Raw genomic sequence first — 17,868 nt, forward strand, 5'->3', positions numbered from 1 at the left:
GACTGGCAGGGTGCAGGCTGGTACACTGCTGTGGAGGAGGGCTGGGGGAGAGCCTGCTGAGAGGTGGGAAATGAGGGAGGGCTTTGCTGCTGCTGGGAGCAGGTCTTGATTTTGTGTTCCTGCCATCTCCTTGCAGGGCAGCAATGGAGAAAGAGGACCCCCAGGCTCGCCGGGTGACCGCGGGCCAAGAGGAGAGCCGGTAACTGTATCTGCAGGGTGGCTTTTGACATTGGCTTACAAATATGGTGCGTTTGACAGCCAGGGACTAAAAACAGGTGCCCAGTGGCTAACCCCACTGGCCTGTGGACCAGCAGGCAAGCTCAATACCTTTAACTGCCAGCCCAAGGGGGGACTTGCTCTTGTCCCCCAGCAATTGCCCCTTTACACTGGCAGCTAATCACCAAACAACCAAAACCCAGAGGAGAGCATGCCCAGGAAGCCAAAAGTAGGCAGAGGGGGGATGGGTCAGCCCCTGCCTCACAGCCGATGAGAAGTCAAGGTGTCCTCCTCTTGAGATGCTGGGGGGCTGCATGGGGTACTGGTGACTTGGGAAGGAGGGCACAGGTACCATTAGCAGTACAGCAGCATGTGTGGGTGTAGATGGGAGGGGGAACACCCTTCTCTCCACTTTAGGGTGGGAGTCACTAGGAAAGTATTTTTCTTGCCTTCCGAGGGTGAGTCACAGAGCATGAGCGTGGGAGGGACAGGCAGTAGCCCTCAGCAGGCCAGGACAAACATGTGGTGAGTGACAGAGGTGCCACGCACACTGAGGGACTAGGGGTGCTGCTGCTCAGGGTGGAGGCAGCGGGAGTCAAGGCGTCCAGCAGCAGCATCCTGGCAGGTGGCCATCCATGTCCTGGCACTGCCAGGCAGCCACCACACTTCTTTTCCCCTGTCCCTGCAGCGAGGAAAGCCAATACCCACCACCAGCTCGGGGAGTGGGGGCAGATGTCCACCCTGGGGAGGGGGCAGCTCTGGCAGGGGGCTGCTGGCAGCCTCCCCCTTCCTGTTTACTGCTCAGGGAGCGGCAGCACGGCTGCACGTGATGTGTGGGGCAGATGTGCGCAGGAGATGAAGGCACGCCAGTGTCCCGGAGTTAAATTGTTCAGCAGGCAATGGGCTGCTTCCTTCCAAGTTTCAGTCCAAGCACAAGGCTGTGTAACCTCTCCAGAAACGTCTCCACTGGCGCTGAGGGTCCTTTGGAAGTTGTGTTTTATATTCACTGTTTGGCTTAAGCATCTGGAAGCTTCTAGCTTGCAAACAACAGCTTTAGGTCAGCAAGCTTTCAACCTCTTTCCTCAAAGTTTTAAGTCAGGTGTGACTGTCATGGGACATTCCTGAACACCTCCCTTCCTCGTGGACTGGTGGCTGCCTAGCCCCACGTCCCCAGGCTGCAGGCAGAGCAGCACCTTGTGCACAGAAACTTGTCTTGCAGCACTTGGTGCTGGCTGATCTCAGGGGTGGTTTTACTGTAAGGTGCAAAGCTCTGTGCTTGGCGGTTGTGCAGCCCTGTAAGGGGTAATGCTCTGTTTTGCAGGAGGGAAAGCTTGCAGCAAGACTTCAGGCTGCAGGGATGGGGGGCTGTGCCTCCTGGCTCTCCTTTTGACTTCCTGGCTTGCTCACTCCTAGCCATGGGTCTAGGTGGGAAAGTGCCCTGGAGCCAGCCCAGGTCTGACAGACATGCTGCCCTGTTGGGAAGCAGTTTTGCCGGACTGGTGGAAGGCTGTCCCTTTCTACATTGTTTAAGTGAAAGTGGAACTGAGCTGTGTCCAGCCCTTGGGCATTTCCTTCTATTGGAGTTGTCGGGGTGTCAAAAAAACGAGACTCAGTTCTTTCCAGGCTTTCTTGGGCTGTCAGTTCTTTGCAAAGGGCTCTAACCCAGCTCAGGGTGCTGAGTGTTAGTAAGGAGAGGGGAGAGCATCAGCAGTGAGAGGTCAGGATGTCCCTTCCCATGTGCTGGCTCATTCCCTTGGAAAACCCCCTTGGTTCCACAGGGATGGCAGGCCAGAGGAAGAAGGGGTGGAGGAAGGAGGCTGCTAACCTGGAGTCTCTGCCCATGCATGGGGATAGCAGCTCCTCTCCATGCAGACTGCCCAGGGCATGAGCTGCTCTAGAAAAGCAGCCATGATTTCAGAGCATGGCTGGGAAAAGCCACTGAATGGTTTTGGGGACAGGTCCAAGTCTGTGTATCTGTAGAAGACTTGCAAGATGGATCGCTTCAGGCATTTGATTTTCTGTCACAAAATGGGCTGAAACATGTCATCCAGAGGCAAGCACTCTCATCTTTCTGAAGGTCTTACTCTTAGGGCTATCTTCTTGACTGCAAGGTGGCCATGCTAGCCTCTCTCTCCCCATACCTCTGTTTCCCACCCAGCTCCTGAATCTGCCTCAAAACCTCCCTGTATGGATGACTACATTTCTATTCAGCATGTGCTATCTGTGCTGTATCACCACTTCCATCTGCACGTAGGGCCCTTTACACCCTACGCCTGTCCCTCTTTGAGTTTCTTATGGCCTCTATGTGTGTTTTCAGGGAGAGCCTGGACCACCTGGTGACCAAGGGCGGGAAGGACCCCTCGGACCACCTGGTGACCAGGTAGGAGCTTGGGTTAACCTTCTGAATCCCAGGTGGAAGTGGTTGGGGCAGAGGGGAGAGCGGGGTAGGGGCTTGACTGATGCCACAGCATCTTGGGGCAAGATCTCAGCATCTTTCAAACCAGGTAGAAAAGCTGGTGAAGAGGGGAAGGGATTTCTAGGAGAACCCAGAATAGGAGCAGGGCTGAAAAAAATGGAGACTTGGCTGCTGGGCTGGGGACAGAGCAACCTCCATGCCATTTCCAAATCCCATGGAAACAAATGTCAACACATCTCACAGATTTGGAAACTGGCAAGTACAAGCTGCAGTAATGCACAAAATGTTCGGGCCTGGGGCCAGACACTGCTCACCTCGGTCAGAGGAGTCAATGAGACATCTTGTGCCAGTGAGGATAGCCTGACGGGGCCCCAGTGCCGCCCCTGACACCACTGGCATCTTCAGAGACAGTCTGTCCCAAGGCCAGCGCTCCTCAAGTCTGCTTGCTGCAAGGTCTGGCTCTCCTGCTCTGGGGTCTGCTTGTCCTCATGTGCCTCAAGGAACAGATCTCAGACCCCACGGGCTTTCTGGAGAGCAGAGCTGGCTACCTCCAGCCTGAGGATGGCTTCTGCCCCTGCACAATTAAAGGCTCTTTCTTCCCAAAGATGTACCCAGGTCCCAGTTGATAACTGGTTCTGGAGTTATTGCTAGGTCAATCCTCCATGGTGATAGCACTGTTTGCAATGCCAACAGGGTCTCTGCAGCTGAGCGAGCATGCTTTGACATTGTCTTTGGACAGGGCTCTGTGAGACAACTCCCCTCCTACTCATACTGTCAGAGTTTTAACAGAGCCCAAGATACAGGAAAGTATTGAGATAAACATCCCCACATTGGTGGAGCAGGTCTTCCAGAAGGGGTGAAGCATGGAGACCAGCATGCAGACAAAGAGGACACAGCTTCTGAATTCCTGTTATGGTTGACCAGTTGTTGAAGAGCCCTGAAGGAGATCCAGAGGGCAGGACAGCCATGAAGGGGCCACATTATCCCCACACAGGTGATCCCCATGGCAGACCTGCGCCATGCCACAGCCCGGGGAGAGGACATGCTTGTGCCAGTGTTGTACTTGCCTGGAGTCGAGTTTCCCTCGAGCCTGTCTCATGCTAGTGAATTGCACCAAATTCACACAGGGGGATTGTCTAGATCTTACTGTCTGTAGCTGAGCTGAGCTCCTGCTGCAACCAAAGAGCATCTGGCATCATCCAGCCTGCTCAGCACTGCAGTGGTGAGAGGTGTCATTTTGGGAGGGGGCCCTGGTAGGAAGGCAGCTGTTTGGATGTGTGCATGTAATGGACTGGTGATGTAGCCTGACACCAGTGAGGGAGGAAGGACTGGAGCTGCTGTCTGTGTGGCAGAGGCTTATTCCAAGTTCAAGGCAGGAGAAGGATTGTGCAGAAGAAGACAGATTTAAGGTGAAGATTTGATTCAAGCCTGGAAGACGAAGCTGTACAAGCATGGTGGGGATCCAGGCTGCGGTAGATCCTGCCTTCAGCCAGCCTTCCCTAGTGGGGAGGAGGAGGAGGAAGAATGGTCTCCCTGCTGTCACTGAGTCACCAGTTTTCCCTCCCCAGCACTGAACTTGAGTCAAACCCCTGTCAGAGAGGGAAGCATTAAAGAAGCAGCTCCCATGCCTCCCCAGACCAGAGACTACCCCAGAGCCTCCACGGCTCCAGGAAGATTTCAAAAGCAGTTGCAAAGTGAGGACATTTTTTCCACAAGCTGATGAAGAATGCTTTTGTTTGGCCAAATTAAAAATAAATGCATAATTGGGCTTGGGCAAGACTAGGACTTTGGCAAACACAAGTGTTTTTCAAGCCGTGTTATCTGCAAGCTCTGGCTTTTGGAGTGTATTTCTCTTGGCAAGGGGAAAGGGCTCCCGCTAACCTGTGACTCCCTTTCATCCTCTTTCTATCCGAGAAAAGCTAAAGGTCAGCACACTCTTTCCTTGATCCTCATGGGCAGGTTTGCTGGTCCCTCTCTATTCCTGGCCATGGTGCCCATCCTTCCTGTGGTTCCTGTCACCCCCAGAAAGGTAGTGGACAGGGAGCTCCTAACGATTTCCCAACCCAAAATCCAGTATCTTCATAAATTCCTCCAGGGCCATGAGGGATTTGCACTGTGTGCTACAGTGAGAACATGTACGGCCATCGCAAGCCAAGAGTGCTGTGGATCCAGCTTTGGCTGATGTGAACAATCATGAGTTCTTGTCCCTTCTTCCCAGCTTTCTCTCTTCTGGGCTTCTGTGCAGAAGGTCACATGCCTTTGAGCAGTTTAGTGCTCTGCACTGCACTGTGTAATTTCAAGTCCGCTGCACCTTTCCTTGGAAGAAGGGTGTGTGCAGCATGCATGGATGTTTGGCACCAGATTCTTCCAGCAACTGTCATGTGAAGAGGAGCAGGGATGACAGCTGGAGGAGATTTCAGCTTCTTCAGCCTTTGGGGAGGCTGCAAAGCTGGGCTAGGATGAGCCACTGCACTGAGGCAGCTCCCCAGAAAAAAGCTCAGAGGTGCTGCTGGTGTACTGAGAACATGGAGGAAGCTCTCAGGCATGCACCTCTGTGATGCTGAAGCCGAGGTACCACCGAGCAAGTGATGTCTTCTGCCTGCCAGGACACTGCAGTCGTGTGGCTTGCCACAGTGAACATTTCAGAGACTGGGAGTCTTCAACTGGCATGCCCACTGCCTGCAGCAGCAATGCTGGAGGGGCCAATTGCTGAGCAATTGCTCTCTCCCACCACAGATTGCACTCTGCCTTCCCTCTGCCTACCTCTGTCTCCTCCATCACCTGGGGACTGGTTGCACACCCAGATCCACATGAGATGCTGGCTTGCTCAAGGATTTGGACCCATGAGCAGGAACATCATTACCCAATCTTTACCGAGTATCATCACCTGGCAAGTAAACCCTGTGAAGGGCTGTTGGCACCCAGAAAAGGGTGGAGGGGCTCCCTTGGACATCTATTGGAGCTCTCAGAGAAAAAAACAAAATCTCCTTTTACCTCCTCTCTTATCTCTGTCTGCCTCTGGCCATCCCCGCAGCTGATAGAGTGAGTGGCTGCTGCCCAGATGGGATGTGGCAGCTTTGGTCTGTTCCAGCACATGCTTCCAGGGCTCTGCAGCCTCCTGAGGACAGAAACTCCCCAGAGCCACAAAAGGGCCTCTGCCAGCCCGGCTGCAACCCAGACATGTCCAAGCCCCAAGGGACTCTGTGGAGGGAGGTCTGTGTCACCTTCAGGTGCTCCATCAAAGACCGTTCTCTGCCCCGGCGACACCTCTGTCACAGCCGATGAGATGCCACTACACAACCCAGCTGTGTTTTTCTGCTCGAAAATATCATCCCTGCCTCCCTGCTCCTCTCCCCCACCAGGTCCTCTGTTACTGTACTGAGATGTGGAGGAGAGGGATGGCTTTTAGGGCCTTAGAGGCTGTGCTCAGAGACCGCTCCCACCTGCAGCCCAGCTGCCACTGAAAGCGTGTGGTGTTCAACCCACTCCTGCAGTGTCACACCTTGGCCCAGAAAGCCTCTTGTTCTGGCTCGCAATCAGCAGGGGTCCGGCCAAAGCTGCCTCCAACAGGGCTTTGCAGAGAAAGCGGGGCATAGGGAAGCATGGGGAGCTGCAGCCTGTGCAGACAGAGGAGGCAGGGAGGCACGGGAGGAGCCAGGCACAGGTCCTGCAGCATCTCCCTACCTGCATTCACCCCTGTCAATATGCCATTTACTGTGAGGCTGGCCAAGGCGGAGATGGGTGTGAGGCATGAAGCGGATGCTCCCACCCAACACATCACAAAATGAAGGGACCAGCCCTTCGGGGCAGGAGCAGCACCAAGAGAAAATCCCTGTTATAAGAGCTCTTTCTGTTTCCCTAGGGCGAGCCTGGACCACCAGGACCCAAGGGCTACAGGGGAGATGACGGCCCTCGCGGCAATGAGGTCAGTGCTACTTCATCACCACAACTTCTGGGGGGAGGGAATGAAGGCAAGACCAGGAGATACTGCCCATTAGGGCTGTCCCCAGATCCCTCAGATCTTGGAAACCTGTTGTAAGTACAAATTCGGGTTCTGGCTTCCTGGCAGACACATCAAGGTATTTTTCACGGGTCTTTAAGGCCCTTGCTGCCTTTTTCTCCAGAGGCCATTTCATGGAGAGAGTATAGCCACACCAAAAGCCATGTGACTTCCCATCCCAGAAGCTGGAGGAGCTGCTCTCTGAGGGCAGTCATCTGATCCCCAGGGCAGGGAGTAAGCTGAAGTCCAAGCCCAGCTGTGGGCTTTGCGTTGCTCTTGTATAAGCAAAATGCATCCTGTGATGGTAGCTGGTTGCCTCAGAAGGCATCATCTTCCCAGCTCGAAGGATGGTATACAGTGCTTGACTGTTTCTTCTGTTCCTTCCAGGGCCCAAAGGGATTGCCTGGAGCACCTGGGCTGCCTGGAGACCCTGGCCTGATGGGAGAAAGGGTGAGTGGTATTTGGTTGGGGGCATTGCACGCCATGTGGAAAGGATATACAACATGCTTGTTCCACACAGCATGATGCAACTCAGGAGAAAAGAAATCACATTCATACACAGCTGAGATACTGGGAAAACGTGCAAGCAGCCTGGTTTTGAATATGCATCATGTCTCTAATGTTCTAAGAGCTGTATTTTGGGGTGTACTTTCCAGCGACAGAGACTTATACTTCCCAGTTTGTTCCCAGCCTGTGGTCATATCCCCAGTCTCTGAGAGGGACAGTGTCACTCTCCTCTTGGTGGTTGTGCAGGTCACACACAAGCAAGATGGTCTTTTTACCTGCCTGCACCAGTGTTCAACCACTAGTGACTTATTTTTGGCACAGACATACTACTGTGGAGATAAACTGTCCAAGGAGGTCAGGATCCTGCTGCTGTGCTATCTAAGGGGTCTGCTTTACATTATCTCACATATTTCTCCCTACCTTTCCAGGGGGAGGATGGCCCTCCTGGGAATGGTACGGTTGGATTCACAGGTGCCCCGGTAAGTATTTTGTGCTGCTTTGAAAGTACAAGACCATTATTTCTGCTTGTCTGACCTAACACACTTGCTTTCCTTCATCCCCAGGGGCAACCAGGAGACAGAGGTGACCCTGGAATTAATGTAAGTGTGCTGCTTCTTCATACTCCCAACAGAAATTGTCCTGGCTGGCGGTTTGGCTTCTAGAGCCTCTCCATCAGCTGCATGGTGAAATGAGCTCCCTGAAGCATCCTGCTCCTCCAAAGACCTCTTTTCCTTCTTCCCACCTCTCCCTGCAGTGGATGCTTCTGGTGGAAGTGTCTTGCCTTGGTGTACTGGTAGTAACACCCAAGGGCAGCAGCCTGGGTTGAGTGCTTTCCAATGCTAGAGCCAGAGTTTGCTGTTGGGAGTGCCACTCAGGGGGAGCTGGATGATGCAATAACAGTGAAAGCCACCTAAGAAGCTCTATCCTTCAATAGCACTGCAGTTTGGTGCTAGGGAGTCTATATGCTGCTCTTTACCCCCTCCTAGGCCAGTTTTCACAAGGTCACTGCATGCCAGCACCAACTTCACCACACTAACAACTGTCCAAGCAGTAGTCTCTTCTGTACTGTTTTTCAGGGAACGAAAGGCTATGTTGGTCCTAAAGGTGATGAAGGAGAAGCTGGTGACCCTGGCAATGATGTGAGTAATCTGTATAAAACTGAATATTCTTTCTCTGTGAACACAGTGCAGGAGCTTTGGGCTGTGTCTTTAACACTACCTTGATTGTGGGTCAGAGCTCATCAGACTTTACAAGTCTGCAAGCACCCTTTGTCAATGAGCAGTGTCTGATGGTAAGGGGAGCTCCCTCCAAATGTTCATTGTGTCCTACAGCTTATGACTGTCAAGCCTCCAGGTCTGTTAGGCTGAGATGGGTATAATCTCTGCAAGGTTCTGTATGTTTCCAGATAGCTGTGCTGCTGTGGAGGATTTTCCCAGTCCACCCCAATCTTGCCAAGACCTAACTCCTTTTGGTTGGGTACAGAAATTTCCGATAACATTTTTGTGGTTAAGCAGAGCTCAGCAGACATCTGGAGGGGAAGGTGCTGCACCCTGACACCAACAGATTTGTGGATTTTGGTTTTGTTTTCATTCCAGAACCTAACCCCCGGCCCCAGGGGCATCAAAGGAGCAAAGGGCCACAGGGGACTTGAAGGCCGCCCAGTAAGTAAGGATCCTGGCAGGGTTCGCACCGATAAGCGCAGCATGCCAGGCTGATGGAGCTCCCAACAGCAGGGCTCGCCGCAGACTTGCTGTGCTTGGCCCTGCTCACAGCAGGAACAAGGCAGTTTGCAAACCCACTGCTGCAGCCTGATATGTGGGTCTCTGAAATGATCATCCCAAATCAAGGCAGAAAATAGAGGCATTTGTGCTTTTTCATGAGCAAAACATTCTCGTATGATCAGATTCAGTAAGGGTAAACAGCCTTTTGGGGTGGCCATCCTGAACCTGAAAGTGTTTCAGTTCATGTTGAGCCGCCACTCGCTTGTGTTGCCCTACGTTGGCCTGGAGGATACAGGAGAGGCATCTTCTAAGCAAATGGCATCAATCTGTCCGTCCCCTGGGTGCTCTGGGGGAAATGCCAAGCCATGTCACACATGGTGCATGTGCTTGCTGCCTGCAGCAAGAGCTTGCCTTCCCAACTCAGTGGGCATGTCATGCATGGAAGTGGGTCTCCTTCCCCCAACCCCCGTGCAGCCCCAGGGCATCATGCAAACAAGTAGATGTACCTGATCAAAGACCAGTTCAGGGGCCAGCAACTGAGAAGCCAAGAGACTTTTCCAGACTCTGGATTGCTTAGCAAGGTATCGTCAGAGTATGCTGCAGATAGGACTGGCCGCTCTTGTAATTGCTCTCTCTACACTTCTGTTTGACAGGGACCACCAGGACCTGTGGGGCCTCCAGGACCAGATGTGAGTGGGACAGGATCAGGGCAGTGCTTGCTTACCTGTCTATGCTTTTCCTACCCCACATGATGGCTCCTGGGAGGGCATCATTGCTGGAGAATTCTCATCCTCCTGGGTTGGGTGGTGGCTGCCCCCCCATTACTGTCCCAGCGAGTCTCACTGGCCAGATTTCCTTCATGCCAGTCCATTGCCAGGCAGTCCCCTCTGTAGTGCACTCCACTTGCACATCACTCATTTTCAGATCAGGATCTGCTCTGGGGGTACAAAGCAGCAGCGGGGTTGTGGGCAGCACCTGGGAGCCAGGAAGCTGCCCTCACCATTACTCAAACGTTTCTTTACTTCTGTTTTCAGGAATGTGAAATCTTGGACATCATCATGAAGATGTGCTGTGAGTATCCCTGTACTGCTCCTCCTGCCCTGCTCAGGTCCTTGCTGAGTGGGAGACAGCTGCTTTTTCTCTGGCCCTCAGTAAGCAGAGCCATCCCCAGGCAGCACAGAGAGGGATGCCGTGGGCATCACTCCCCTTCCACAAGTCACAATTAAGTCAACAAGCTTGGGGAGAGGTGGAAGGCTCTCCCTGCAGCCAGGACACCAACCTAAAAGGGGCAAATCTTTTGTGTGTTGTTGTCGTCCCTTCTCTTGACCCAGGGACTTCCAGCTCGATCTCTAGAGTAGATCATGCAGCTGTGTTTCACTTGTGCATGCTGCAGACTGGTTTGCTATGTCTATGGCTCTGTAGATACACAATTACCCCTCAGTGAAAATACAAGCGAAGTTGAAGTTGTGTACAGTCCTTGGGTGGACCATTTTACAATTTTTTTTTCTTAAACAGCAGTGCCTGGCTTTACCCCTTGGGAAAGGCAGGTCTGTTCTGGGGTGTTCTGCCATGGGGAGCAGCAGTACACATGTGTTGCAAAGGGTTTCTGGCAAGTAATGAAGCAGTGGAAGGACACAGGGTACTTAAGGAACTGAGTTTGAGCTCCATACTCTGATGATTTACTTAATCCCTTCAGGATTAGCTTTTATTTTTATTTAAATAAGAATGCATCAGCACATACAGAAACAGGGCTCTGTTGCATGCAGTGCTCCAGGTTGTGGTGTAACAATCTGAAAGAGGAGAGAGATGTGATTATTTCAAAGAGGAGGGAAACCTCTGAGCTTGAATTGTCCAGTCCAGGTGTCCTTGGGTTTGCAAAAACACAAATCTGCAGCCTACATTAGTGTGTGAAAAAACCTTCTGTCAAGCATTTTAACATTGTCTCTTTCTCTCCCTTGTCCTCTAGCTTGCTGCGGTGAGTGTTGCTTGGCAAAGTTGCTCTACAAACATTTCCTAGCCTTTCTCCCTGCTTGCACGCCTCCCTTTCCCTGCTCCTTGCCTTCTGCTATGGAGATGTGGTGAGAGCCTGGGAGGGAGGACCGAGCATTAGCAAGGCAGGGGAAGGCAGAAAGCTCTTCCCAAGGGTGCATGGATTCAGAGGCTGGGTCCTACAATTGGAAAATTGTTGTCAAGGTGCCCTGTGCCAGCAAACTGCAGGCGGATTTTCTCCACCCTTTTTTCAGTTGAAAGGGACTCACTTCAGGGCATGCTGTGGATCCAGCTCTGTCCTCCTTCCAAATCCTGTGCTAGTCTGCAGAGAAATGTGCTGGGCTTTCTTCTCTGATGCTGTCCCAATGAGTTGGGTTTGTAGTCCAAAAGCTTAAATGAAGAGCCAAGGGCACATGATGTCCTTCAGTCATGGGGAAGAGGGGAGAAAGCTGAGTGAACCTCCTCCACCTCACCAGTATCACCTCTGTCCTCCTGGGCTGGGTGAGTGGAAGAAGTGTGAAGGCTTACAAAGAATCAGGTTCTGGAATAATTACTGGGTGTTTTAAGGGTACTCACAGCTTGGAAACATTATAAGGGATGCTGAGCAAAGTGCAAATGGAGAAATCAGTAAACTGACTCTTAAGTCTCCTGTGCATCTATTTTACTGTTTTACTTTACACCATGCTTTGCAGGTAGATAGGGCACAAGCACCCACCCAGTCAGGACTAAGAGCAGACATCAGCTGCTTGCTTTGGTATGCCTCTCTGCAAAATGCGCTGCTCTGAGCAAGATGCTCAGGTAGAAAACACAAGGCCCTTCACTCCTGTGCCTTGCTGCAGAGTGCACCTGTGGTCCCGTCGACCTCCTCTTCGTGTTGGACAGCTCGGAGAGCATTGGCCTGCAGAACTTCCAGATTGCCAAGGACTTCATCATCAAAGTCATTGACCGCCTGAGCAAGGACGAGCGTGTGAAGGTGAGATTTCCACCTAGTGCTGAGATACACTTGTGTACACTCATTTTTAACTGCAAGCAGAAAAACAGGCAGATGCGTCCACACCAAAGAGCCTCCATGAGGCTTAGCTTCAAGTGTGTAACTGGGGTGGATCTTGATTCCTTCCAGATTCATACAGCGGTGGAGATGACACAGCAGTTTGTTGTCCAAATATATAGACATTTTACTCTTTCTGCACAAAGGGACTCTGCCTGCCGTGGCTGTGAATTCTTCTTGCATACCCCAGAGCAGATGGCTCATAAAGCATTAGCCTGATCAATCAGCCTCTCAGTCTCTTCCTTTTCCTGATGAGCACTTCAGGTGGCTGGAGTACATAACACCATGAGGTGTGTTGTAACTTACTTGAGCTCCCTGATGATCAGCCCCCCAGGTGACCTTGTCTGCACACAAGCTTGGGTTTAGGTTACCAGTTAGGCACACTACCAAAAAGGACCTTTGCAGCCCAAAACAGCAATATTGTCCCAGTAGCGAGTGTTCCAGTCTCGCACACAAATGGTTACTCTCCCAACTCTTCCCTGGTAACCAGCTGTGCACAGGAAATTTCGTTTACCTCTGTGATTTGGAAGGAATGTTTGGGATCCGGTCTTTCCTTAAGGTATAACCAGAGACATCTGTAGCCCACGGGCTATAAAGCCACAGTGACCTGCTGTTGGACACTTGTGTGGGCATACACGTCTCTCTTTGGCTGGCAAAGAGATGGTAACAAGCAGAAAGCCTAGAGCTGGGCAGCAAAACTACTGTGTTGGGAAAAACCAGACATTTTGACAAAAGATCTATTCCTAGACACCCACCATGGCCAAAGGCTTGTGTTGAGACTACTGAGCCAGGTTTGGGTCTTGTTTCACTTTCTGGCTCACTGAATTTGTCCTTATGTGCATCCACTCCTGTTGGGGCTTCTTCTGCCTGGAATAAGACAGAGGAGAGGTGGCAGATCCTGCTATGAAGGCATTCAGTACAAACCACCAGAGGATTTCTGAGCTCTGAAGGGCCCCTGATGTATCTGACCCTAACTTGCTTCTGTTTTTTCCAATAGTTTGAAGCTGGGGAGTCCCGTGTGGGTGTTGTGCAGTACAGCCATGACAACACGCAGGAGCTGGTGGCGATGGGTGATGCCAACATAGACAACATCGGGGCACTCAAACAGTGAGTCTGTAGGGTCTCAGCCCATCATGCAGAGACCTGATACAGGGACACCTACTCACCTCCCATCCTCCATCTCCAGATCAGCAGCTCCTGCAACTGCAAGGACGCTAAATGTTCTTTGGCAGAAAGTAGAGGCTGGCAGCATTGTAAGTGGTGCTGAGGCCAAGGACCTTGCCAGTTTTCCACCCAAAGCCCCATGCAGGGATGTCATCCTGTTTCGCAATCGTGTCAGAGATACGTGTTACCAGGGGCTCCTTCTGTATCCACAGGGCAGGGCTTGAAGGCTAACCAGCATCTGTGCTTGCAGGGCAGTCAAGAACCTGAAATGGATAGCTGGTGGCACCTACACTGGAGAAGCCCTGCAGTTCACCAAGGAAAACCTGCTGCGGAGATTCACCTCTGACAAGCGCGTTGCCATTGTCATCACGGATGGACGCTCGGACACGCTGCGGGACCCTACCCCTCTTAACTCTCTGTGTGATGTCACCCCGGTAAGGGCACAGGGGAAGCACCCTGCCTGCAGGGAACTGCCACACAGCACCTGTGCATCAGAGCAGTGCAGGCTCTCTGGGAGTCTCCATGTCTTTGCTACCCAAGGCTAGGGCAAGGGGGGGACACATCACTGTCATAAACTGACAAGCTTATGTATGCATCAGATGAGGAATCATCTGGTGATGGACTCTAAACTTCACTGCAGGTGGTTTCCCTTGGGATAGGCGATATTTTCCGGAACCCCCCAAATCCAGATCACCTGAATGACATTGCTTGTTTAAGCAGACCGACCAGGCCAGGACTGTCCATTCAAAGGGACAACTACGCCGAGCTCCTGGATGACACCTTCTTGCAGAACATCACCTCATATGTCTGCCAAGGTGGGTGAAAGATTGTGGCTGGAGGCAATAAGGAAGGTAGTGAGGATTGCCTCAGCCAAAGGGTGAGGGATGCAGGCTGCCCTCCCTTGCCTTTCCCCAGACATGCTATTAAGCAGGTGTTGAGTTAGGAGACCAGCATTCAAGTTTTAGTTAAATAAGGGACAAGCTCATGTATCAGAACACTTTGCAGCCAGGTCCAGGTCCTCTCCTGCTGCAGGACACCTCCATCCACAGCATTTTTCAAGCGCGCACCTCTGCGCTTTCTGGTGCATGTTCATAACCTTTGCACAGTGCCTTGTGTAATGCGCCTGTGACTGAGGTGAGCATTTGTTCCTTCTGTGGCTCAGTGGGAAGCTATAGCAGAAGTGGTTTTCCTGGGTGAGCTGGTGACATTACTCTTTCTAATTTTCTTAACAGAGAAGAAATGTCCGGACTACACCTGCCCAAGTGAGTACTGACTCCTCATGGCACCCGAGGGGGTTGTGGGTTGTGTGGTGGAAGAAGCGGGACTTTGTATTTATGGGAATGCATAGCTTGGAGACCTCTTGCAACAGGGAGACCCCTGGGCTGGAGAAGGAAGCAACTAATGTTAGAAGTTCACAGAGCTTCTCACACACATGCCAGCCCAAAGCACCTGGGGGAAAAGCCTAGAGAGTTGCTTTTCTGGAACGACAAACCTAGAGAGAATGCTATGCCAGATTTTAGCCCTCACAGGCTTTAGCTGAGGCAGGTAATGAGATCAATTGCGAGGTGGTGGTGGGAGCACAAGGAAAAATCAGTAGGGATATTTGAGAAAGGTGCCTGAAAAGTGAGTTCAGGGAGGAATTTAGTGGGGTACACCTCCAAGTCAGAGGTGTATACAATGTGCAGACTTATGATGGAAAGAAACCAGCCTTGGGAGATGAAGTGGTTCCCCAGACATTCAAGGACAGCACTGTATTTAAACAACAAGAGTCACTAGATTATCTAAACCAGATAAGTACCTGGGAATGCAGCCTGCTGTAAACCAAATAAAAGAAGGAATGAAAAGGTAAAAGGACAAGTGTAGGACAGCACTGGTGTAGGGGAAACCAAGCTAGCAAATACCCAGATTGTGGGGATTTCCCAAGTCTGAAAAGGCAGGAAGCCTGCAAGACAGCTGGTGACTTCACTGGCTTTCCATGGAGGAGGCAGGAGTTGAAATGCAACATAACAAGCCCTGGCCTTTCCCCTTGCAGTCACCTTCAATGGGTTGGCTGACATCACGCTGCTGGTGGACAGCTCCACCAGTGTGGGGAGCAAGAACTTTGAGACCACCAAGAAGTTTGTGAAGCGGCTGGCGGAGCGGTTCCTGGAGGCTGGCAAGCCTGCCGATGACTCTGTGCGCATCTCAGTGGTTCAGTACAGTGGCAAAAACCAGCAGAAGGTGGAAGCTCAGTTCCAGTACAACTACACAGTCATTGCCAAAGCCATTGACAACATGGAGTTCATTAACGACGCCACGGATGTCAACGCTGCCCTGCGGTACGTCACGGGGCTGTACCAGCGGTCCTCCCGTGCTGGGGCAAAGAAGAGGGTTCTGGTGTTTTCTGATGGCAACTCTCAAGGGATCACCGCGAGGGCCATTGAGAGGGCGGTGCAGGAAGTTCAGCAGGCTGGCATCGAGATCTACGTGCTGGCAGTGGGCAGCCAAGCCAACGAGCCCAACATCCGTGTCCTGGTCACAGGGAAGAGTGCAGATTATGATGTGGTCTACGGGGAGCGCCACCTCTTCCGTGTGCCTGACTATACCTCTCTGCTGCGTGGCGTCTTCTACCAAACTGTCTCCAGGAAGATAGCTGTTGACTGAGTGTATGGGTGGGTTTCTGCCAAGGCCATGCCTGCTTCTGTCTTGCCTAAAAATGAAAATCAACAAAACAAAACAAAAAAATAACGGTATTCTTGACCTACCTGAGGAATTTGCGTCTATGCAGATAGCCATAGTGTCACAGCCTGGCTGTGCATAGTCCCCTTCCTTCTCCCCCAGCTTCATCATTTGCATTGCTACTCTGTTAGTCTCGAACTTCCCTCCCTGCCCATGACTGCGTCTTCCTCCCCACAGCAGGCAAACACAAACACACCTAATAATAAGCTGACAGAACACCAATAGCAACCTCATCCCACAGGTTTTTTTGCCAAGAAAGAATTAGGATGAGGAATTTTGTACCACTAAGGACTACCCTGGTTCTCATAAGGCTGATTATGCTCTTTTCAGATACCGGTGGGTTTGTTCATTTGCTTCTTTCTTTCATACATCAGCTGAGCACTTGCCCAACTCACAATGGTCCTAACACAATGCTGTGCTTCAAGTGAAAACACTTCAGCAAAGCTTTGAGAGGGGATTGTTGTAATGGCTGGCAAGTTTGGTTTGTATCTCCTATGCCTGGGGGGCGGCGCAGGGAGGGCTGGACTGCATTACCCAAGTTGGGTGGAAGCATCTCTGTCCTCCAGTGCCATGGGATGGGGCACCGACTTCCCAGGGATGGTGTGGAAGTGGGTGATAGAGCATCCCTCAGTGATTCAGGGCAGGGAGTCTGAGCACTGACCAAATGAAAGACAAGACAGTAGCCATAGGGGAGGGGGGAAACCATTGAAGAAGCTACGTAACTGCACTCCTTCACTAACAGATCTCATGGTCCTACAGTGAAACCAGGAACCTCATGAATAACCTGATGACTTGTGTTATAGTCCAAGCTCCATTCTGGAAAAATCTCTCTGAGCCCAGTTAGTGGGATTTTTTAAAATATTTTTTTCAAAAGTGCCAAGCTGTCTAATTCCCAGTAAGCTCTCTGGGAGTATTGTTTGTATAGGACCACCTAGGAGTTAGGCACCTGGGCCCTAGGGAAACCCACTAACTGTACTATATATATTGATTTAGGGCCTCATCCACAGCCCAGCGAAGTCAAGGGAAAGGCTGCCATTATCTATCAGGGTTTTTGACTCACACCCTACGGATATACTGACAAAGGTGCTATCACTACGTGGGTGATATGGGCCCTTGGTGTTTACACAGTTGTTTCCAGGACCACACTGAAAATGTGGTTTGGCTGGGTGAGATTTTGTTTCAGCGCTTCCATTGGTGCTCTTGCTATGAATTCATGCGCTTCTGAGAAAGCAATAGTGATTGCCAGGTATCGGCATTCCAAACTCTTTACTTTGTATCCAAAACCCCACTGTATGAGTTAGTTTTATTTTATGCCTGTGTTTTACTGAAATTGTCCACTTTGGAAATTTGTCAAATAAACTGTTTTCCACAATCTCGTTGGAAGTTTATCTGACTTGAATTTCAAGGTCTCCAAATGTTCAAATAATCACTCAGTAAGATAGAGGTTGCTGGGATCTGGGAAGACTGTAGCAGAACTTCTCATATAAAACTGTAAGTAATAGAAGACGAGATCTATTGCATTTGTATCACAAATCTGGCTATTATTGAATGCCATGGATTTGGGAAACGCTGTGAATTCTCTTAATCTATTAAATGGTGCGTAAAAAAATTTATGAGAAGAGCACCAGGCTCTCAAAGGGTGGGAAATGCTTACGCAGCTTCTGTTTGCCTTCTGGTTTGAAAAAAACCCCAAATAACTACACAGGTAGGTACTGTTGTTTCCAGAAGACCAAGTACAGAGGGATGGTGATCATCAGGTGAAGAGGTAGCTGCTTTAGCTTTTTGCTTATGTTCAGCATCTCTCCATAGTACCTCATTTCCTGGGCACATGGGGATGCAGCTCTTCAGACAAGGCTAGTGGTGGAAATATCAAACATCTCATCCAGCCTTGTCAGGCTCAGTGCTCCTCAAGCGTTGTTTTACATCCTAAGACAGCTCTAAAGGATGCTTATCTCTGGGAAAGATCCCAGGTCATACCTGTACATCCCAGGGGCTTGCTGCAACCTTTCACTGTGTGTGGATGCATGCACACTCACTTGCTCCCCAGACAGAAGACCACATTCATGTCCTGTTTCTGTAACAGAGAGGC

At 51.1% G+C, this 17,868-nt stretch overlaps 1 protein-coding gene across 2 annotated transcripts in view; it reads left to right on the forward strand.

The window, feature by feature from the left end:
• Positions 1 to 17,151, forward strand: part of COL6A1 (collagen type VI alpha 1 chain) — a 29,282-nt gene extending 12,131 nt beyond the window's left edge. For both annotated transcript variants that reach the window (XM_026852840.1, XM_026852841.1), the window contains 17 exons: positions 137 to 199; positions 2,534 to 2,596; positions 6,495 to 6,557; positions 7,020 to 7,082; positions 7,568 to 7,618; positions 7,703 to 7,738; positions 8,216 to 8,278; positions 8,735 to 8,800; positions 9,514 to 9,549; positions 9,895 to 9,931; positions 10,827 to 10,835; positions 11,689 to 11,822; positions 12,895 to 13,004; positions 13,312 to 13,495; positions 13,702 to 13,876; positions 14,294 to 14,323; positions 15,094 to 17,151. In XM_026852840.1, coding sequence (XP_026708641.1) covers positions 137 to 199; positions 2,534 to 2,596; positions 6,495 to 6,557; positions 7,020 to 7,082; positions 7,568 to 7,618; positions 7,703 to 7,738; positions 8,216 to 8,278; positions 8,735 to 8,800; positions 9,514 to 9,549; positions 9,895 to 9,931; positions 10,827 to 10,835; positions 11,689 to 11,822; positions 12,895 to 13,004; positions 13,312 to 13,495; positions 13,702 to 13,876; positions 14,294 to 14,323; positions 15,094 to 15,704 — 1,794 coding nt within the window. In that variant the 3' untranslated portion in view covers positions 15,705 to 17,151. The remainder of the gene's footprint in view (positions 1 to 136; positions 200 to 2,533; positions 2,597 to 6,494; positions 6,558 to 7,019; positions 7,083 to 7,567; positions 7,619 to 7,702; positions 7,739 to 8,215; positions 8,279 to 8,734; positions 8,801 to 9,513; positions 9,550 to 9,894; positions 9,932 to 10,826; positions 10,836 to 11,688; positions 11,823 to 12,894; positions 13,005 to 13,311; positions 13,496 to 13,701; positions 13,877 to 14,293; positions 14,324 to 15,093) is intronic.
• The last annotated feature ends 717 nt before the right edge of the window (positions 17,152 to 17,868 follow it).

Source organism: Athene cunicularia (genome assembly GCF_003259725.1).
Source record: "Athene cunicularia isolate RWA chromosome 7 unlocalized genomic scaffold, athCun1 chr7_part1, whole genome shotgun sequence".
In the NCBI taxonomy this organism is placed as follows: Eukaryota; Metazoa; Chordata; class Aves; order Strigiformes; family Strigidae; genus Athene; species Athene cunicularia.